The sequence below is a fragment of the Uranotaenia lowii genome, chromosome 2 (assembly GCF_029784155.1).
Source record: "Uranotaenia lowii strain MFRU-FL chromosome 2, ASM2978415v1, whole genome shotgun sequence".
NCBI classification, from domain to species: domain Eukaryota; kingdom Metazoa; phylum Arthropoda; class Insecta; order Diptera; family Culicidae; genus Uranotaenia; species Uranotaenia lowii.
In genome coordinates this window covers 219,924,259-219,940,944 of record NC_073692.1, presented here as the reverse complement: position 1 = coordinate 219,940,944, position 16,686 = coordinate 219,924,259, and the positions used below count along the sequence as shown (strand labels likewise).

At 31.8% G+C, this 16,686-nt stretch overlaps 1 protein-coding gene across 1 annotated transcript in view; it reads right to left on the bottom strand.

The window, feature by feature from the left end:
- LOC129746288 (discoidin domain-containing receptor 2) overlaps positions 1-16,686 on the bottom strand; it is a 903,668-nt gene that overhangs the window by 283,820 nt on the left and 603,162 nt on the right. The window contains exon 6 of the mRNA XM_055739885.1: positions 7,306-7,485. Coding sequence (XP_055595860.1) covers positions 7,306-7,485 — 180 coding nt within the window. The remainder of the gene's footprint in view (positions 1-7,305; positions 7,486-16,686) is intronic.

Below are 16,686 nucleotides of genomic sequence, written 5' to 3'. Positions count from 1 at the left end.
CCCATTCGATTTCAGTCTAGGAAGGGGCACCACGAGATGAATTCTTTAAATATTGAAGAGGGGAGATCAGAATGTCAGTTCCGATGATTTTTTTTTTATCTTTAATTGACATAATTGGGGATATAGTTTTTGGAAAAAGTTAAGCGACTTAGAGAATGTAAAAAACATCGATGTATTTAAAAGAATTATTGTGTATATCAAATTTGAATTTATAACTTAATGAATTTAGAATTAAGCATCAGAATGTCAGGCCTGCGAGCTCCGGTAGATTTCAGATCCTTACAAAGGTATTTCTGCTCAAAATGCTCTTGCAATATGAAACCCCGACGACTTTATTTAGATAGATTTTGAAGATTTGCGAGTATTAAGTAAGTTATTCTTACACAAATGCGTTCTTGAAGTCAATATCTTATAATTTACATAAAAAGAATTGCCAGATATTCAATGAAACGCGAATAACAAATTTTATGGTGGCTTTCATCAAATTTTGGACAAATCGCCCTTCTCCCAACGTGCTGTTCAATGAGTTCAAAACAAAACCACGTATTTTACTCTAGATTTCAGGGTAAAGTTTTCTATTAAAAAAAAAAAACGATTATCAAAATGAAATATCTATCATCTTGTTTGCTTAGTACTAAATTATCTTAAAAATGTAAAACAATTAATTGGAAATACTTTAAAAACACTTGTTATAATATGTAGCTAGCTAAGCTTGAAAAAAAATTGTTTTCCCTTTTTTTCCGAATTTTTAAACCAGATTATTTTGTTTCCACTGTGAGAATTACGTTGTTTTTCAGTCGTTTTGAACCAATATTTAGGAGCATCACATGCCTTTACTGGGGTGTTTAAAATCCAGGTAACTTCGAGAAACGCTTGTAAAAAAGAAGTTTTCATAGTTTTAACAATGACAAAGTATAGCTAGTAGATTTAAATACGAAGAATGTTGCAATGTATTTGGGTACTCAGATTATGTATTCAGCATACTCGGTCCTTTCTCTCAGCAGGTGCATATTCCTTCAAATGACCCAACATTTTTTTTATTGTTTTTAATTCTATTAATTTAGATTAATTTTACATCTCAAAAGCAAAATAAGAAGTTTTTTTCTTCTTTGCGTAACAATTTTCGTGTGCATCAAATTAACAAGAGACGGAATAAAAAAGATTCAAAGTTCAACTTATATGTTTTTTTTTAATATTGTTAAAGGTAGTTTTTAATTATTTTTGAAATTAATCACGTGTTTACATTTTTGTCAGCAAAATTTGTTTTAAATCTAAAATATGGCTTATTACAGAACATGAGGAGAAAGCACTTAATGTAAATATCAACGAATTGTTCAAAACATGTTTAAAACTGTTTTAAGATACTTGAACTGGCACTTTCTAAACTTTAAAGCTATTTTCGATGGCTCAGCTACAGTCGACATAATTTTAACAATGCATTTCAAAGGTTGTCACTTTCGAATCAGGAATTCGTAAAAGATATTGAGTACCTATTTAATAGTTTAATAAAACAAGTAAAAGTTGCCGATAATAAAAATGGATACGCTAAATGCACCTAGGGGAGATGGGGGCATAATGGCCACCTTAAGGAAAACGCTTATTTATCCATAGAGAACAGCTGTAATATGTGAATTACATCATTGATTCGTGTTCAGACACTCAAATAGTCTATTGCCTTATTGGATGAAACTTGAAAAAGTAGATAAAAACGTTTAAAAATGCATTTTAAAAATTTTTGCCGAAAGCTGAAAACCAGTCACTGTAGAGACATAATGAGAAACTCCCCGAGGCAGTATGAGCACCATTAATGAAGGCATAATGAGCGTTTTCTGCCGGGGATTCTAGCAGCAAATTCGACTCGATGTAGTCAACTGAGTAATAGAGCTACAGCTTGACTTGTTTTGTCTGACGATTTGGCCTATTGGTAAAATGTCGGAGAGGTAATCAGTAGGCTCGAGTTCGATTCCTGGTCGAGGTGATTTTTTTTTCATTTATCATTCATGATCATGATTGCACTAAACGGTGAGGCGAAGATTCATCAAACAAAGCAATAACAAAATAATCTAGGTTTGTTTGTAGAATTCAAAGAATAAACACATGCTCATACATTATGTTTCTGGTGTTTTGTTTGACGGATGATGCTTTGATGCTATTAGCTTTATAATGTAACAATAAAAAAAATCAATCATGAATGGTATGTGTAAAAAAAATCCCCTCGAACAGGAATCGAACTCGAGTCTACTGATTACCTCTCCGACACCTTACCAATAGGCCAAATCGACAGACGAAATAAGCTAAGCTGTAGCTCTATTATTCAGTTGACTTCATCGAGTTGAATTCGCTGCTAGATTTCCCGTCAGAAAATGCTCATTATGCCTTCATTGATAGTGCTCCGTTCGCCTCAAGTGAACAAATTAAAGTAAAAAAGCGTTTTAAAATTGATTAAAGTGAAAAATCGAAAATTTTATGTTGTTGAAAATTGAGAAACACTGTGTAGATCACGTTGCAGTGCGTACATTTCAGTTCAAGATGATTTAAAGGTCATAAAAGCTTATTTGGTGGTGCTCAAAAATTATAATATTTTCGTCACTTGAAAACCTAGCTGGTTATTATTTAATATTTCTGTAAAGATGAAAAGGATATTTCTTTTTTGGTGAAAAATTAATACTATGGGTAGTACGAAACAAGTCCTTATGAAAATTTGTTTGAGAAAATACGTACTTGTGTAGAGAAAAGGAGTGCTCATTATGCCCTGGGTGCTCGTTATGCCCTCATCTCCCCTATCTGTGTTTTTTATTAACAACTTTTGCAGTTCATGGGCGATATTTTCGAATCAGTTCATTAAAAATTGTAGGAAATGATAAATGTAGGAAATATATAGCTTAAAATGATCTTCAATTTTCATCCTAGAAATCCTAGAAATCTCAAACAAGAGGGGTTGCCTTATACATATGAACTTTAGACTGGCCCATAGCAAAAAAAAATCCTTATATTCCACGCGACACCCATCCTTATGGCATTCGTGTCGAATTCAGGAGATGGAGATTTTCGGCAAAATGTATGAAAAACCAACATACTTTCACCCTTTGTGTTCTAAAATATGTTTCCAGTATGCTAGAAAGCTCAGAGTTTCAGGAATTGTAGTTCAAACAATGACAAATAAGTTTGTGGAAGATTGTGACGTGATACGAGTTGACTGTGATGAGTTATCCGCAATTGAATGTGTGTTTTTTTCGCATTTCATCCATATATCGTGAACGGTGTACAGGTGGATTATTAGTACTAACTTGATCGAATTGTCATACAATGAGAATAACAGATAGAAAGTTATCCCCCGCGTAGAAAAAAATGTTGTAAATACCATCCCATACAAATTTGGGCCAGTCTTATTTACTTATATCGTTTTACACATTCGAAAAGCAATTTCAAATCAATATTTAGCTTTCCATCTTCACTTTGAAAATAAATTATACATTGCTTATGTTTTTGATACGTACAAAGCCAGATTTTGTCAGCATCCCGGTGAGTAGCAAAAGTAAATTTTGCAATAGTAAATTTACATTTTTAATTTATGAATAGAGTTTTTGGAAGATTTTGGTACTTTTTAAAAATTGTAGTAGATTGTCCTCATTGAGCACGTTCAACGCCCTCGATGCGTCACGACTAATTCCACAGTTCTGTCGTTCTGTCCCATATAACCGAATTTATCCTCGTTTATCTCCACTTTTCATGATTTAAAGTGGAAAATTTCTATATTTTTCGCGGCGGGACAAAAACAAAAACACATGCGCTCCGATTCTGTGAACGATTACTCTCCCCTTCACTGTAAAATAAATTAGAGCTAAAATTCACATCAAATCGCATTAACATATTTTTTTACAAATAGTCTTATTAAGGCATTTATCTAACCCATAAAGCTTTGTTATGCCGAGTATTCACTTCACTTTTGTTGTGTTAGTAAGAAACCGTAATTGTCACCGCGACTCAACAGTTAGAATTTGTTTGACTTGAGGGAAGGGAAGAGGATTGCATAGGGTCATCGCATTAACATCGTCAAGAGGTAAATTTGCTTCAAAAAGTCAACAATGTAAGCCAATGTCATGATGTAAACCAGAAGATCAATGATAGTAAAATCAAATTACATTGTTCCTTTTTTCATGCTCTCTGTTTCTATTTTAATACTACATTAAGTTTGTAAAGAAAAAAAAATATACTACAAATACTTAACTTGAATAACAAAAATGAGAGTGATACGACATTAGTGTTTTCCAATTTTTTGAAAAATTGGTATTTACATTTTCAAAAAAAAAAATATGATCAGCTTTTAAATCCTTGCTTTTTTATTTCTCTTCTTAAAAAATACGAAAATAATCGATTGACAAAAGCAGCGAAGTAGTTTTTCGGATTCAGCATATTTTCTGAAACTAGCTTACAAAGCACATGAGTAATGATTTCTAATAGAAGATTTCCGTAAAAATATCACATATGAACAAGCTTGAATAAAAAATTCCAAAACCTGTGTAAAATTTTAAATACTTTTATCTTAATAATCCGTTAAACTTGACGAGTTGCGACTGCGAACTGTTTTCTGCGTTTTAAAGTTATCAAATTGATTTTTAAATAAGAAAAAAATTGGTTCGTACTTGGAGAGCACTGTTTTTACAAAAAAAATCAATTTTAAAATCTTAAAATATTTTCCTTTTCAATTCCTCACAAACAAATACCTCTGCTGATCAAATGAGAGCAGAAATGGGAATAGTCGGAGGATTTGAGGAATTGTATGAATTAAAAATTTCATTTGTTTTTGTAGCCAAAAAATATTGAGAAATGCTTGTCTGCAGCATCATATTCCATTTTTTTGATTTTAAATGTTTTTGAAAAAAAAATTTGAATAAATTTGTTAAGTCCAATCAAAAAATATCTGCTATTGATATTTTATGTCATTGATGCTTAATGACACAAAAACAATTATGTTGAAAATTTTGAGATACGCAAAAACCGTGGAGATCAAATTTACCCCAAAGCATAAAGTCTGGTTTTGTGATAAACATTAGATTATAGCCCAGAGCTGTATGTAGAACTGCCTCATAGGGGAAAGGGGTGATGGTCTAGTGACAAAATTTTTTATATAACTTTTTTGCTTGAAAAAAGGTGTACATAAAGAATAGTAAAATAATTGTGATTCTGAGAGTTTCTCATAATGCGGGTTTAAGTCCTTTTATATTAATAGTTATTCATTTAAAATCATTGCTACCGAAAATAAGTCCTAAAAAAGTTCAATTTTTTCTAAACTTAAAAAAAAATATATGAGGGATCTTGAAGGCTTAATTTGAAAGAAATATTTGTTTGGGGTTCAAATCGGATTTATTTTTCTTTTCTTGTAAACTCGATACATTTTGATTTTAGAATAAATCTTGTTTTTAAAGTATCAACAATACATAAAAAGAATGTTTAACAACAAAGCAATTAAATATATTTCCAGCCGAATTATCTTGAACCAGAAGATTATTTCATCATTTGAGCCCAGTGAAAAAAAAATTAACTTAAAATTTAGATTTTTTAAAGAATGCAATCTTGAAAATGAGTTCATATTTTTGTTAATAATAGTGGTTTTCACTTGTTTTGTGTTGGGCAGTCTTAAATTTTGGTTTTGAATCTAAATTCGGCATTTTTAACCTGAATAAAAATTCTGAATTCTTAGTTTGAAATTGATTTCTGAATCTTAATTCTTAAAAAAATATTTCCAGTAATTATGATTCAGAAAGGCATTTTATAGCAGAATACTTAACCATAAATCTCTTATTTGAATTTTGAATCTTAGATTTTCTATATGAATTCTTTCTTCTATTATTTATTCGTTACTCAACAAGTGAATCTGAATGAAAATTCCGAATGATAAAACTCTGATATTCAAATCTGGATCACCATTATGGAACTTTTTAAAGTTTCAATTCTGCATAAGAATAAAAAGTATAAATTTCAAATCCAAATCTTCAAAATGGTTTGTTATTTTAACTTTTTTCTTTAAATATTTCGGAATGATTAGTTTTGACTATGAAAAATTAATCTAACTTTAGTTTCAAATGCAAAAACAAAACTCGAATCTGAATTTTGTTCCTACGATGAACCTAGCTGGAAATCAAGAATAATAAACTGGATACAGATACAGATTCCACAATCCGGTTACAAACAAAATTTGATTTTTTTTAATTGGAATCAGATCAGCGGAGATGATTTAAACCTAAGCTCACCAGATAGTTCCGCACTTATCCGGGCAGGGTTAATCCGGGCTATTTTAACTAAAAACCTAGCTAAATCCGGGCATTCGATTTCAAAGCTTACAACCCAAAATCTGGGCAATATCCAAGCGAATCTGGGAGTTTTTTTTAATTAAAATCAAGAAGAAAAAACTCAAAAGGTTGCTTTTTTCACCGAAACACATAAGCCAGTTAATTTGAATAGCTCAAAAACTTGTTTTGGACGCAAAACACATTATTGATATCACGCAATTAAAATTTTCCTTGATTGAGCAAATAAAGTGAAAACATTCGGGAAAAAAATTGGCAACTTTAGTGAGTCAAATCTTATTGAAAAGTCGATATTCAGGACTAAGGACCCTTAATTCATGCACTACACTCTATTGTGAATAATTTTGGTAGCGTTTTTCAAGTACAGTCTTTAAATATCTATCAACAAGTGATCCAATATCTGAAAAACTGTTGTAGAACCGTGGACCTGGGAAAAGATTTAGAGGTTTTGGCCTTAGTTCTGAATCGAGATTGTTATCCTTGCTCCACTTTAGTCGTTCATTAAAATTTGATAATGAATTTTAAATTTTGAGTTTATAGAGGAGCATTTGCTTGACATTTTTTGGACCCTCATGTTAGACCTCCAAAATCAACTCTTCCCTGACGTTCCTATGGCCATGTTATAGCCACTAATGTCGTTTGAATATTCTGAATACGAAAAAGCCGTGAATTATGATAATGTTGATATGAAAAGGCGCTTCGGGTCATATTATTTTGACCAGCTTTAGAAGGTTTTAAATAAGTTGGTATTTGACGTTTTTGTTAAGGGATACTTGATTTTTGAAAACTATTATTGATCAACGGTCGTATTTTCTTTTCCAAATCCTAAAGTATTTCTGGTGCTTTACTGAAACCTGAAAAATTTATCCCAGCAACACAAATGGAAAAAAAATAAGCTCGTGAGATTCACACTCGCTGCCAGGTTGAAAGATTTGTTCCAGTTACTAATGTAGGTCATACGTCACCTCGAAAAAAATAGAGAGTAAAAGAAACTTACCTTTACCGAAACCGTGGATGTCGATTCGGAAGTTATCTGCTCCCTTCTGGCCATCAACCAGCTGGCCCAGGCCACCCACTAGCCGGTCTCCTTCCTCCTCCCCGTCGTACGTTCGATCGGACAGATCGACCTCCATGCCCCGGATGACACCCTTGGGGATGCTGTAGGACACTAATCCTTCTGTAACGAGAAAAATGTGGAACATCGGAAAAATGGGTTAGAAATGGTGAAGTCATTTTTATTTTCGGTACTTGGAAATCGAAAAGGGTGGTAGTCAATCGATATGGTGCATTTTTGTCTGAAGATAAGAGAGCTGAAGAGAGTTGGGAACTCAAATTTCCTAGAAATTCCAACACTTTAATTTCCACGGATTAAAAGAAGAAACGAAAAAAAAAAGCTTTTTCGTCCTTGCATTTCGTGTCCCCACGAGCAGTAAATGAAGTTGCTAATAGAGTGTCATATTCATTTCCGGCAGGTAATTAACTGGTGACACAAAATTTCACCGGCTCCGGAAATGGCCACTCACAATGTATGAAGATTGAAGGATGTTTTTATGTGAGCATTCCCGCCGAATGAGTGGCCGAGTTGAAATTGAACATCCCGGAGACCGGGACCTGGAAATGTGTGGCATGTTTGAATTGATCCATCCAAACTGATTACAGAACCGCTCTCCAACTTCTGCAGTTGTTGATTTGTCCGGTTGCAATTGACTAATCACAGATTTAAGATTGAAAATTTGGAAAAATTCCATCAGTGAAATTTTCTGCACACAAGAAAAACATTCAAAAAAAATTTTTCATTTTAATTTTCAGTTTTTTTAGTGTTTTTTTTTTTAAAATGAAAAAATATCAACGAAATCATTGGCTTGTCTGTGTTCCCCGGTGGGTCGATCTCGCAAAAACGTCCCCGGGAATGACAGACAGGATCCGAAATGAAGTTTCTCTCCAATTCTCGGCCCGAAATGGCCTCCTGAAGCCTAGCCGTCCTGGAACATTACTTCCTGGTCCAGCTTTTCCGTTCCCATGTAACAGGACTTTTCAATTAGCCACGGACAGGAAATGAAGCCAAATTGACACGATGATGCCCGGATGTCGGTCGTCGGGATGAATGCTGCTTCCAGTTGCTTTTGCTAGAAGAAGCTGCGCGCATTTTCACGGACCTTGTTTGCATTTCTCGGAAGGTGCTCTCCAGAGTGCGGTTATGGATGAATGAGTGATGTTTGAAAGGGGTTTCAGAAATTCGAGCAAAATGGAGCTGGAGTAACAAAAAAAATGGCTCCTTTTTAGCTGACCACTGCCACTGGCTGCTCCAGCTACTAGGAGCCAGTCCGGTTTTGAATACGGATCATGTGGATAGGCTTTTGACTGCAGCTGTGAGGTTTTGAACTGAGGTTTCATTTTGAATCTTGAAATCAAAACTAATGGAATTTGTCAAGGTTTCTCCAATAAAAAATAATCGTAAAAATAAGCAGGAAAAAATATAAAATTCTTTTTTCACCATCCCCTTCCCTCCTTTTGGTTTTCCGAAAATCTTGATGGGGGGAAATATAAAAGTGTTCATCTAAGGTATTTTATTTGAATTCAAAAATTCAAACAGTTGAAAGACTAAAAGTCAAACTGAAGAAGATGAAAAAGGTATCAGCTTTTTTATCAAGTTTTTTTTTAAATTTCGATCTAAAATATAATTTTTTTTTGTTTCGATCATAGTCGTTTTACCATCTTTATGGCATTCGCGACTTTATCAACGTTACAGTTGGCGGATCGTTATTGAAAAACTTATCCGGTACAACTGTGTTCGATGTTTTACTCTTGGGCTCGAACTCGTGGACACCGGCTCAGGAGACAACAGACTTGCCAACTGAGCTATATCACAAGCCCAAAATATAATGATTTTCGATTTTTTAAATGGAGATTGTATACAATTTTGTTTAATGCAAGCTTTTGTCCTATTTATTGAAAATTTAGATTATTTTTTATTATCTCCCACCCCACCCTCGTGATGCTTCAACTCCAAGTGAAAAAAGTAGGATTTCAAATCTGTTCCGGCCCTTATGTCTCTATGATATAAAAAAAAATCTACGAGAAATGCCGCTAACTGAAATTATTTATTTTTTACACAAAAATGGCTTCATTAAACTTCAGATTTAGAAGCGTTTTTTCTTGTTTTAAAAGCGAAGGTTAGTTTAGTGTTCCATTTTCAAATAATGAAAATAAATTAAAATAAACGCTAGGCTTCTATTTTGGCACAATCTTTTGATTCCATACATGTAAATTTCAAATTTATTTTAAAGATTTTGGTTAATACAAGGGTTAAAATTATCAATTCCAAGATACACAATGAATAAGAGAATGAATTTTTAACCCTTTTTTCTTATTCCTGATTGCCACACATATTCAAATTTCACTGATCGAACAAATCAAAATTTAAAAAAAAATGCAAAAACACAGATTTAAAAAAACTGAATTTTGAAATAAATGTCAGATCAGTTCGATAATTAAATATGATTAGTTGTTTGGAAGATGACAATTGTTATTTATTATTCATCTTAATTTACCTCCACTTTCTTCATTTTCAACTGAAGGATTGATTGCAAATTTCCGCTGTAGTAATTTTAATAAAAATAAGAACTTATCGCGATTTGGAATGTCAAATTTCGATTAGGAAAAAATATCTATTTTAAACTATGAAGAATTTATTTACAAGTTAATAATTTGATTTGGTAAAAAGAAGAATTTATAATTTTTTCGTGTGTGCCAGAGCTCAAAGTCAGCGATAAAACCTTTTAATAAAATAAAATTGTTGAGAAACTGATAACAAAAATAAATAAATAGATTCCAAGTTCTGTTTTAAATATTTTAAGCACAAAGCAAATACAAATTTAGTAAACATATAACATTTAAAATAAATTTTAAAGTTGCTACATTGAATTTGATAGCATAATTTTATGTAATAAAAATAAATGAAATTTTTATAAATTTTAAATCACATATTTTAAAGATTAAATTTTCAGCTCTTAAAGTTTTGTCACTTAAATTGAAATATTCAGTCCAACAAAGAACAGAAGGTAAAAATTATGTTTTTCTTATTATAAATTTAGATTTGAAGGCTTATGTTTACAGATCACAATAATTGAGAATTCAAAAACAAAAACAAGGTAGGTATTTAAAATATGGGGAATTTATTTGAAAATTGAAAAAGACAATTGTGCTTTAAAATTCTTTAAATTCATTCAAAAATTACAACAGAATTTGAAGATGAAATAGATGATTTTTTTTCTAATATTTAAAAATATGGTTGCCAGATTGCCCGGAAATTAAATTCAAAATCTGACAACAATCTGGCCTGGCCCGGTTGCCCGGATTTTATATAAAACAGTCTGGATTTAACCCGGATTTATCCACTTTATTTGCCAAAACAAACACACAATGTGTTGTTAAAAATTTTATTTTTGCGTATAAATCGAAATTTTTTGTGCAAATTTTATAAAGAAAACCATGAGAAATTTTTAGAAAGCCTAAAATTCGATTTTAAAACCGCTAGAGAAAAAAAAATTAGGCTTTTTTTGATTTGTGTTGAGTAATTTCTGGATTTTGACCAAATTTACCCGGATTTTGACAGGTTTCTAGATTATTTTTTAAAATGTATCAGTTTGAAGGGAAATCAATCGTTCAATCAATCAATCAATCAATCATGATTAAATACCAAACCTATATTTAAGGAAAAATCTGATTCTGATTTTGTTTATTAGGCTTTATTCAAATTAATAATTATTTTTCTGATTCAGATTAAGCATGATCTGAAAAAAGTAAAATTCAACAGATTTTTTTTTTAAATTTCGAAAGACAGTATTTTTTCAAATTACTGCAGAAAGTTAGAAAAAACTTAATTTCATTTAACATGATTTGTTGAAACCTGAAAAACGGATTGATTGATGCTTTTTAAAATATCTTATATTCGATATGGCTTCTTTAAAAATTTATTTAATGAGGAAAACTAAAGAAATATAAAACTTCTTAAATTTTTTTTTGTAGAATTACTACATGTACTTTGTACTAATGTACAAAATAACTTGAAGTCTTGAAGAAATTTGATAACTGATTTAAAACTTTTATTTCTCAATGAATGTTTTTGTTTTAAAGTTTTGTAGAAAAGTGCAGACATTTCTTGAATGATTTTAACTCTTTTCAATAGTCATTTCAAAGACAAAAGCTGATAGAAAATTTGCATATTTAAATTCAGGGCACCAAAATTTGTCAAAACTACCTTTTGAATTCATTGCATTTCGGAAAAATGCAAATTTTGTAGTCTTGTGAAATTTATTAAGTTTATTAATTAAATGTGATTTTGAGCATTTAGAAGAACAATAAACACATAATAATGTTAGAACTAAAATTAGTTTTCTGAAAAATATTTCATATCAGCATAACATTTATCATGAAATAAACAATTACGTTGATCATCGAGAGAAGTAAACGCCATGGCTTCCAACTTTTTGAACTCTAAAATTAGTATTCGATAAGTAAATTTATTAAATATTAAATTTATTAAAACCAGTAGGGTTTTAATCAAGTTGGGAGTTTCAAAACAAAAGTTTGATTAACTGCAAATTGGAATTTACAGATAAAAATTAGTTTCAATTCGTGAATGTTATAGAGTGTCGTAAAACAAAATATCTCAATAGACTAAGTCGATTTGGGGTCATTTTTGAATTTCTCAAACCTTGGGGTCAAAAAAGCTTCGTTTCGGTTCAAAACTCATCGATCATTTTTTGCAGAATTTTTAAGTAACGTTTACATGTGTAAATTTAAAAAAATTAGGTTTGTATGGGAAAATTGAATATTTTGTACTGAAAAATCAACATCATTTTTGTTTTTTCTGTGGAACCGAGTTCGATGATGGTTTTTGTGTCAATTTTTAAATTTCCAGTGATGTCAAGTGAACGTTATTTAAAAATTCCGCGAAATATCATGGCTGATTTTTTAACCTAAACAAAGCTATTTAGACCCTAGAGTTTAAGAAATTCAAAAATGACCCCAAACCGACTCAGTCTAATGAGACAGTAATCAAATCCAAAATAGCGCTAGACTTAGCGAAAACTTGGCAAAACCCACGCAATTCCAAATTTTCCTAACCAAACCGGGCAAATCCGGCCAAAAACGCAGTATTTCTCTTATGATTTCAAAAGTTAAAAAATTTAGACATTAAATATTAATCTTTTTTATCGAGGCACTTCAGTGTCATTGATGGTTAATTTAAAATACCAAAAAAAAATTGTTTGATGAAGCAAGCTCAATAAAATTTGTTATTTGACGCAAAAATCATAAATTCTGTTAACTTTACTGGGGCTTTAGGTGCGATTTCACTAAAATTGTGGATAAATCTGGTAAAAACTCGAGCTTTTTCCCCGAAATCCGGACAACCTGACTTTCCTATTTTTTTTTCTTTGAAAATCCCGCAAGCCTGTATAAAACATGGTAATCTAAAATGCTTACACTGGACTACAATCTTTTTGAAGGAATTCATAATCTTCAAGTAAAATTTATTTTAAATAGAATAGTGGTCCTAGAATAAAAAATAAATAAATATTCATCAAATTGACATTACTGGTATCGTTTTGAATTTTCGTGTGTTGTTTTTCTAAAAATTTGCGTTTCACACACTTCGGTTTTCTCACTTATTTTAACTTGTTCACTAGTTTAACATTTTACTCATATAAAATGTTACTGTAGGAATCAAAACCACAAATCATAAACAGTAAGTTGAATAGAGTTTGGTTTTAGTCCCGAAGCTCTAATAAGTGTTTTTCATCAGTTCAAATAGTTCAATCTAGTCTAGTAGTTTTTGAATACTAATTAATGCTATCATTGCTTCTGTAAAATGTATAATGAAAGTTTGTATTTTTTTGTTGATAAATTTTATTCAGATTAACTATGCATAGTAAAATTTAAAACAATTGATAAATATTTAACAGCCATTTCATTGAAACGTTGGATTGATGATTTTAAACTGTCAATAAAGTTAAAAAAAAAATCGCCATCTTAAACAGCAAATTATTTATAAATTATTCAGCATTTTTTAATATTGATCTGTGATTTTTCATGTTGTCTATTATTGTATTCAATGTCATAAGCTCATGCAATTGATGTGAAATTCACATAGAAAATGACCATTTAAAAAAGTTTAGTCAGGTTGTTAATTAATGCTTAAAAGTGTTTTTTACCTAAGCGTGCATATTTAACGAAAGTAAACTAATCTTCGTGCAATATGTTCATAACGACATCTTTTGGCGATCTGATGAGTTTTTTTTCTTTAAAATAACAGTTGGCATTCTTACACAAGATTTGAGCTCCAGTTCGACCTCTGTTCTCTGTGAATCAGTTATCATAAAGTTGCCAGATTGCATGGTTTCATCCGGGTTTGGCCGGATTTTAATAAAAAAAATGGAAACAGCCCCAAATGCCCGGCTTTTGCCCTAATATATTCACATTATTCGGCAAATCAAACAAAAAAACAAATTGCGTTGTAAAATTCTTTAACCCTTTAAGGCATAGTGTTGTTTTAAAACAACACTTATCAACATTCAAATATTTCGAAAACGCATGAATATTTTTAAGTGATGTACTCACAAAAAATATTCTAGAGATTAAAAGAAATTAGCCCATGCTTATTTTTATTACGATATTTTTATGAATTTGTGAGATATTGAAAAAAGTATGCAAAAAAAATTGCTAAAGTCAAATAAATTATTTGCAAATTCTAACAAATTTTTTAATCTCAATCAATCACAGACACCTTTCTGCACCAAATTAACAAGGTTTTGAAGAAATAAGCAAAATGGTATAGAAATGAACTAAGAATTACTAAAATTATTTTTTAACTTTGAAAGGCCATAACTTTTATAATACTCAAAATAACGACTTCAAACCTGTTGAGTTTTATCATTCGAATTTAAATTTTATTATTTCACTGAATCAATTACTGCAATTCTCATTTTAAGAAAGTCATGCATTAAAGAGTTAATTCATACCTCTAAAACGAAACTTTTTGAACAAATTTTATAAGAATAATCATGAAAAGTTTTTTAGAAGCCTTCAATACGATTTAATTAATATCTGTCGATTTGTTGAATTTTGATAACAATTTTTTTTTCTTTTTTTTAAGTTTTTTGTTGAGTTATTTCTAAATTTTGACAAATTTTTCCCGGATTTTTTATTATTTATTATTTTTTTTTCAATAAAATTCCCGGATTTTGCCAGGTTTTAAGATTAAATAACCCGGATACGTACTGAAAAAAATCTGGCAACTTTAAGCTATCATATGTGTTTTGATATAATCCTACAGCAATTCTGTTAGATTTAACTGATTTTTTGAATCACAGTCAGTAGTCTGCTGCAAATGGAAATGTCAAATTATTCAATTTTTTCACCTTCTATATCTTTTTAGGTTTTTAAGTACTGCTGAAAAAGCAATAATAATTTTGGAAGGGGTACATTAAATTCTAGATAAGCGCAACGAATTTTGGTTTTAAAATTGTGTTCTGGCAACGCTGGACTTGTTGGACTGAGTCTGTTTCTTGGCAAAAGATAGATCGAAAATTAAAGTGCAAATTTACCTTTCGGAATCAAGATTTTGGCAACGAGGCACTTCCAAACGGCAGCTGAGTCCTGATCATTCGAAATCTGGTTCTGGCACTACGGTAACACATCCCGGATCGAGACACTGATTAATCGGTAACTCACGCTCTGCAAGAGAAACTTGTTTTCGGATAGTGAATTTTGAGTGACTTCTGGATAAGTTGTCCCAGCCCGCACTATCATCATGAATTCTAATGATGATGATGATATCGCAGTGATCTGTTGCATATGTGAACACGTCGAGAAAGACCTGGAGCGTGTGATAGAATGTGTTTCTTGCAACCAATCAGTTCATTTCAAGTGCAAAAAACTGCGCGGAAATGCAATCGCCCGAGCAAGAAGCAAACCATTCTTTTGCTCACCGGAATGTTTCAACTTGCATGACCAACAGCATAAGAAGAAGGACGGTTTCGATGTACTCGTCGAAGAAATTCGTGCATTAGGCCAAAGTGTACGGGAAGCACGACATGAATCAGCCACTGTGCGCATTGCAATTGAAAAATCACAACATCAGATAGCCGAAATAAAGGAAACGAATAAGCACATCGAAGCCTCGCAGGAATTTCTGGCTGCTAAATTTGATTTCCTAAGCAAAGGGTTTGAAGATTTTAGGGAGGAAATAGCTTTGCTGAGATCTGAAAATCACGAGCTGAAATTAGAAATTGAAGAATGCAAAGGCAAAAACGTTGCCCTTAACAGACGGTTGGAGGGATTAGAGCTTGAAGTGGACCAACTTAATCGCAAGGGCCTTTCGCGCAACGCTATCGTCCTGGGATTACCAACAGCGGACAATGAAAACTTACGTGAAGCTATCGTTGCTCTCGCAAATGCCGTAACGTGCAATCTAACTAATGAAGAGATCGTCAGCGTGAAACGGTTGAATGGCAATAATACTCAAAGAGATGCTCCAGTTTTGATTGTCTTCGAATCGGAAACAAAAAAAGAAGAACTATTCTACAAGAAACGCGTTCATGGAGTTCTTAAGGCTTCGGATATTGGTGATTTATATCGCGGATCCATTAAAACTGTAACGCTTCGAGATGAGCTGACATCATTTGGGAAAGATCTGCTCAAGGAATCGAAACAACTTCAGGATGAATTAGGATTCAAGTACGTTTGGCCAGGACGAGACGGGAAAGTGCTGATGAAGAAATGTGATGGATCTAAGGTGGTGAAGATTTGTACCAAAGGAGAACTGCTGGTTATGTTGGAGTCTAAAAATAAACGCAACCTGAACGCTTCATCTTCATCGTCAATTATCGTGTCATCACCGAAGCGCATGCAGAGGAGCAACTAAGAAAACACCGGAATAAAATACATTAATTATGGATTATACAATTAACAATTATAAATACAATACTATTGATGAATTAAATAAAAATGCTGCTAATATAAAACAAAACTGCTATCGACTGAACATTTTTCAACTAAACATACGTGGAATAAACAATTTATCCAAATTTGATGATCTAAAACTTATTTTACAACAACTATCGGAATCAATGGATGTTATAATACTAGGAGAGACATGGATTAAAGAGAATCGCACACATCTTTTAAAAATCCCTGGTTATAAAAGCTTATTCTCTTGTAGAACAGATAGTGCGGGAGGTGGACTCGCAATTTTTGTGAAAGAGACGCTAAAATATGATGAAATCAGTTGTGAACATGATGCTGGCTTTCACCATATTAACATTACCCTGAAAATCAACAACCAAAAAACTGATTTACACGCAATCTACCGGCC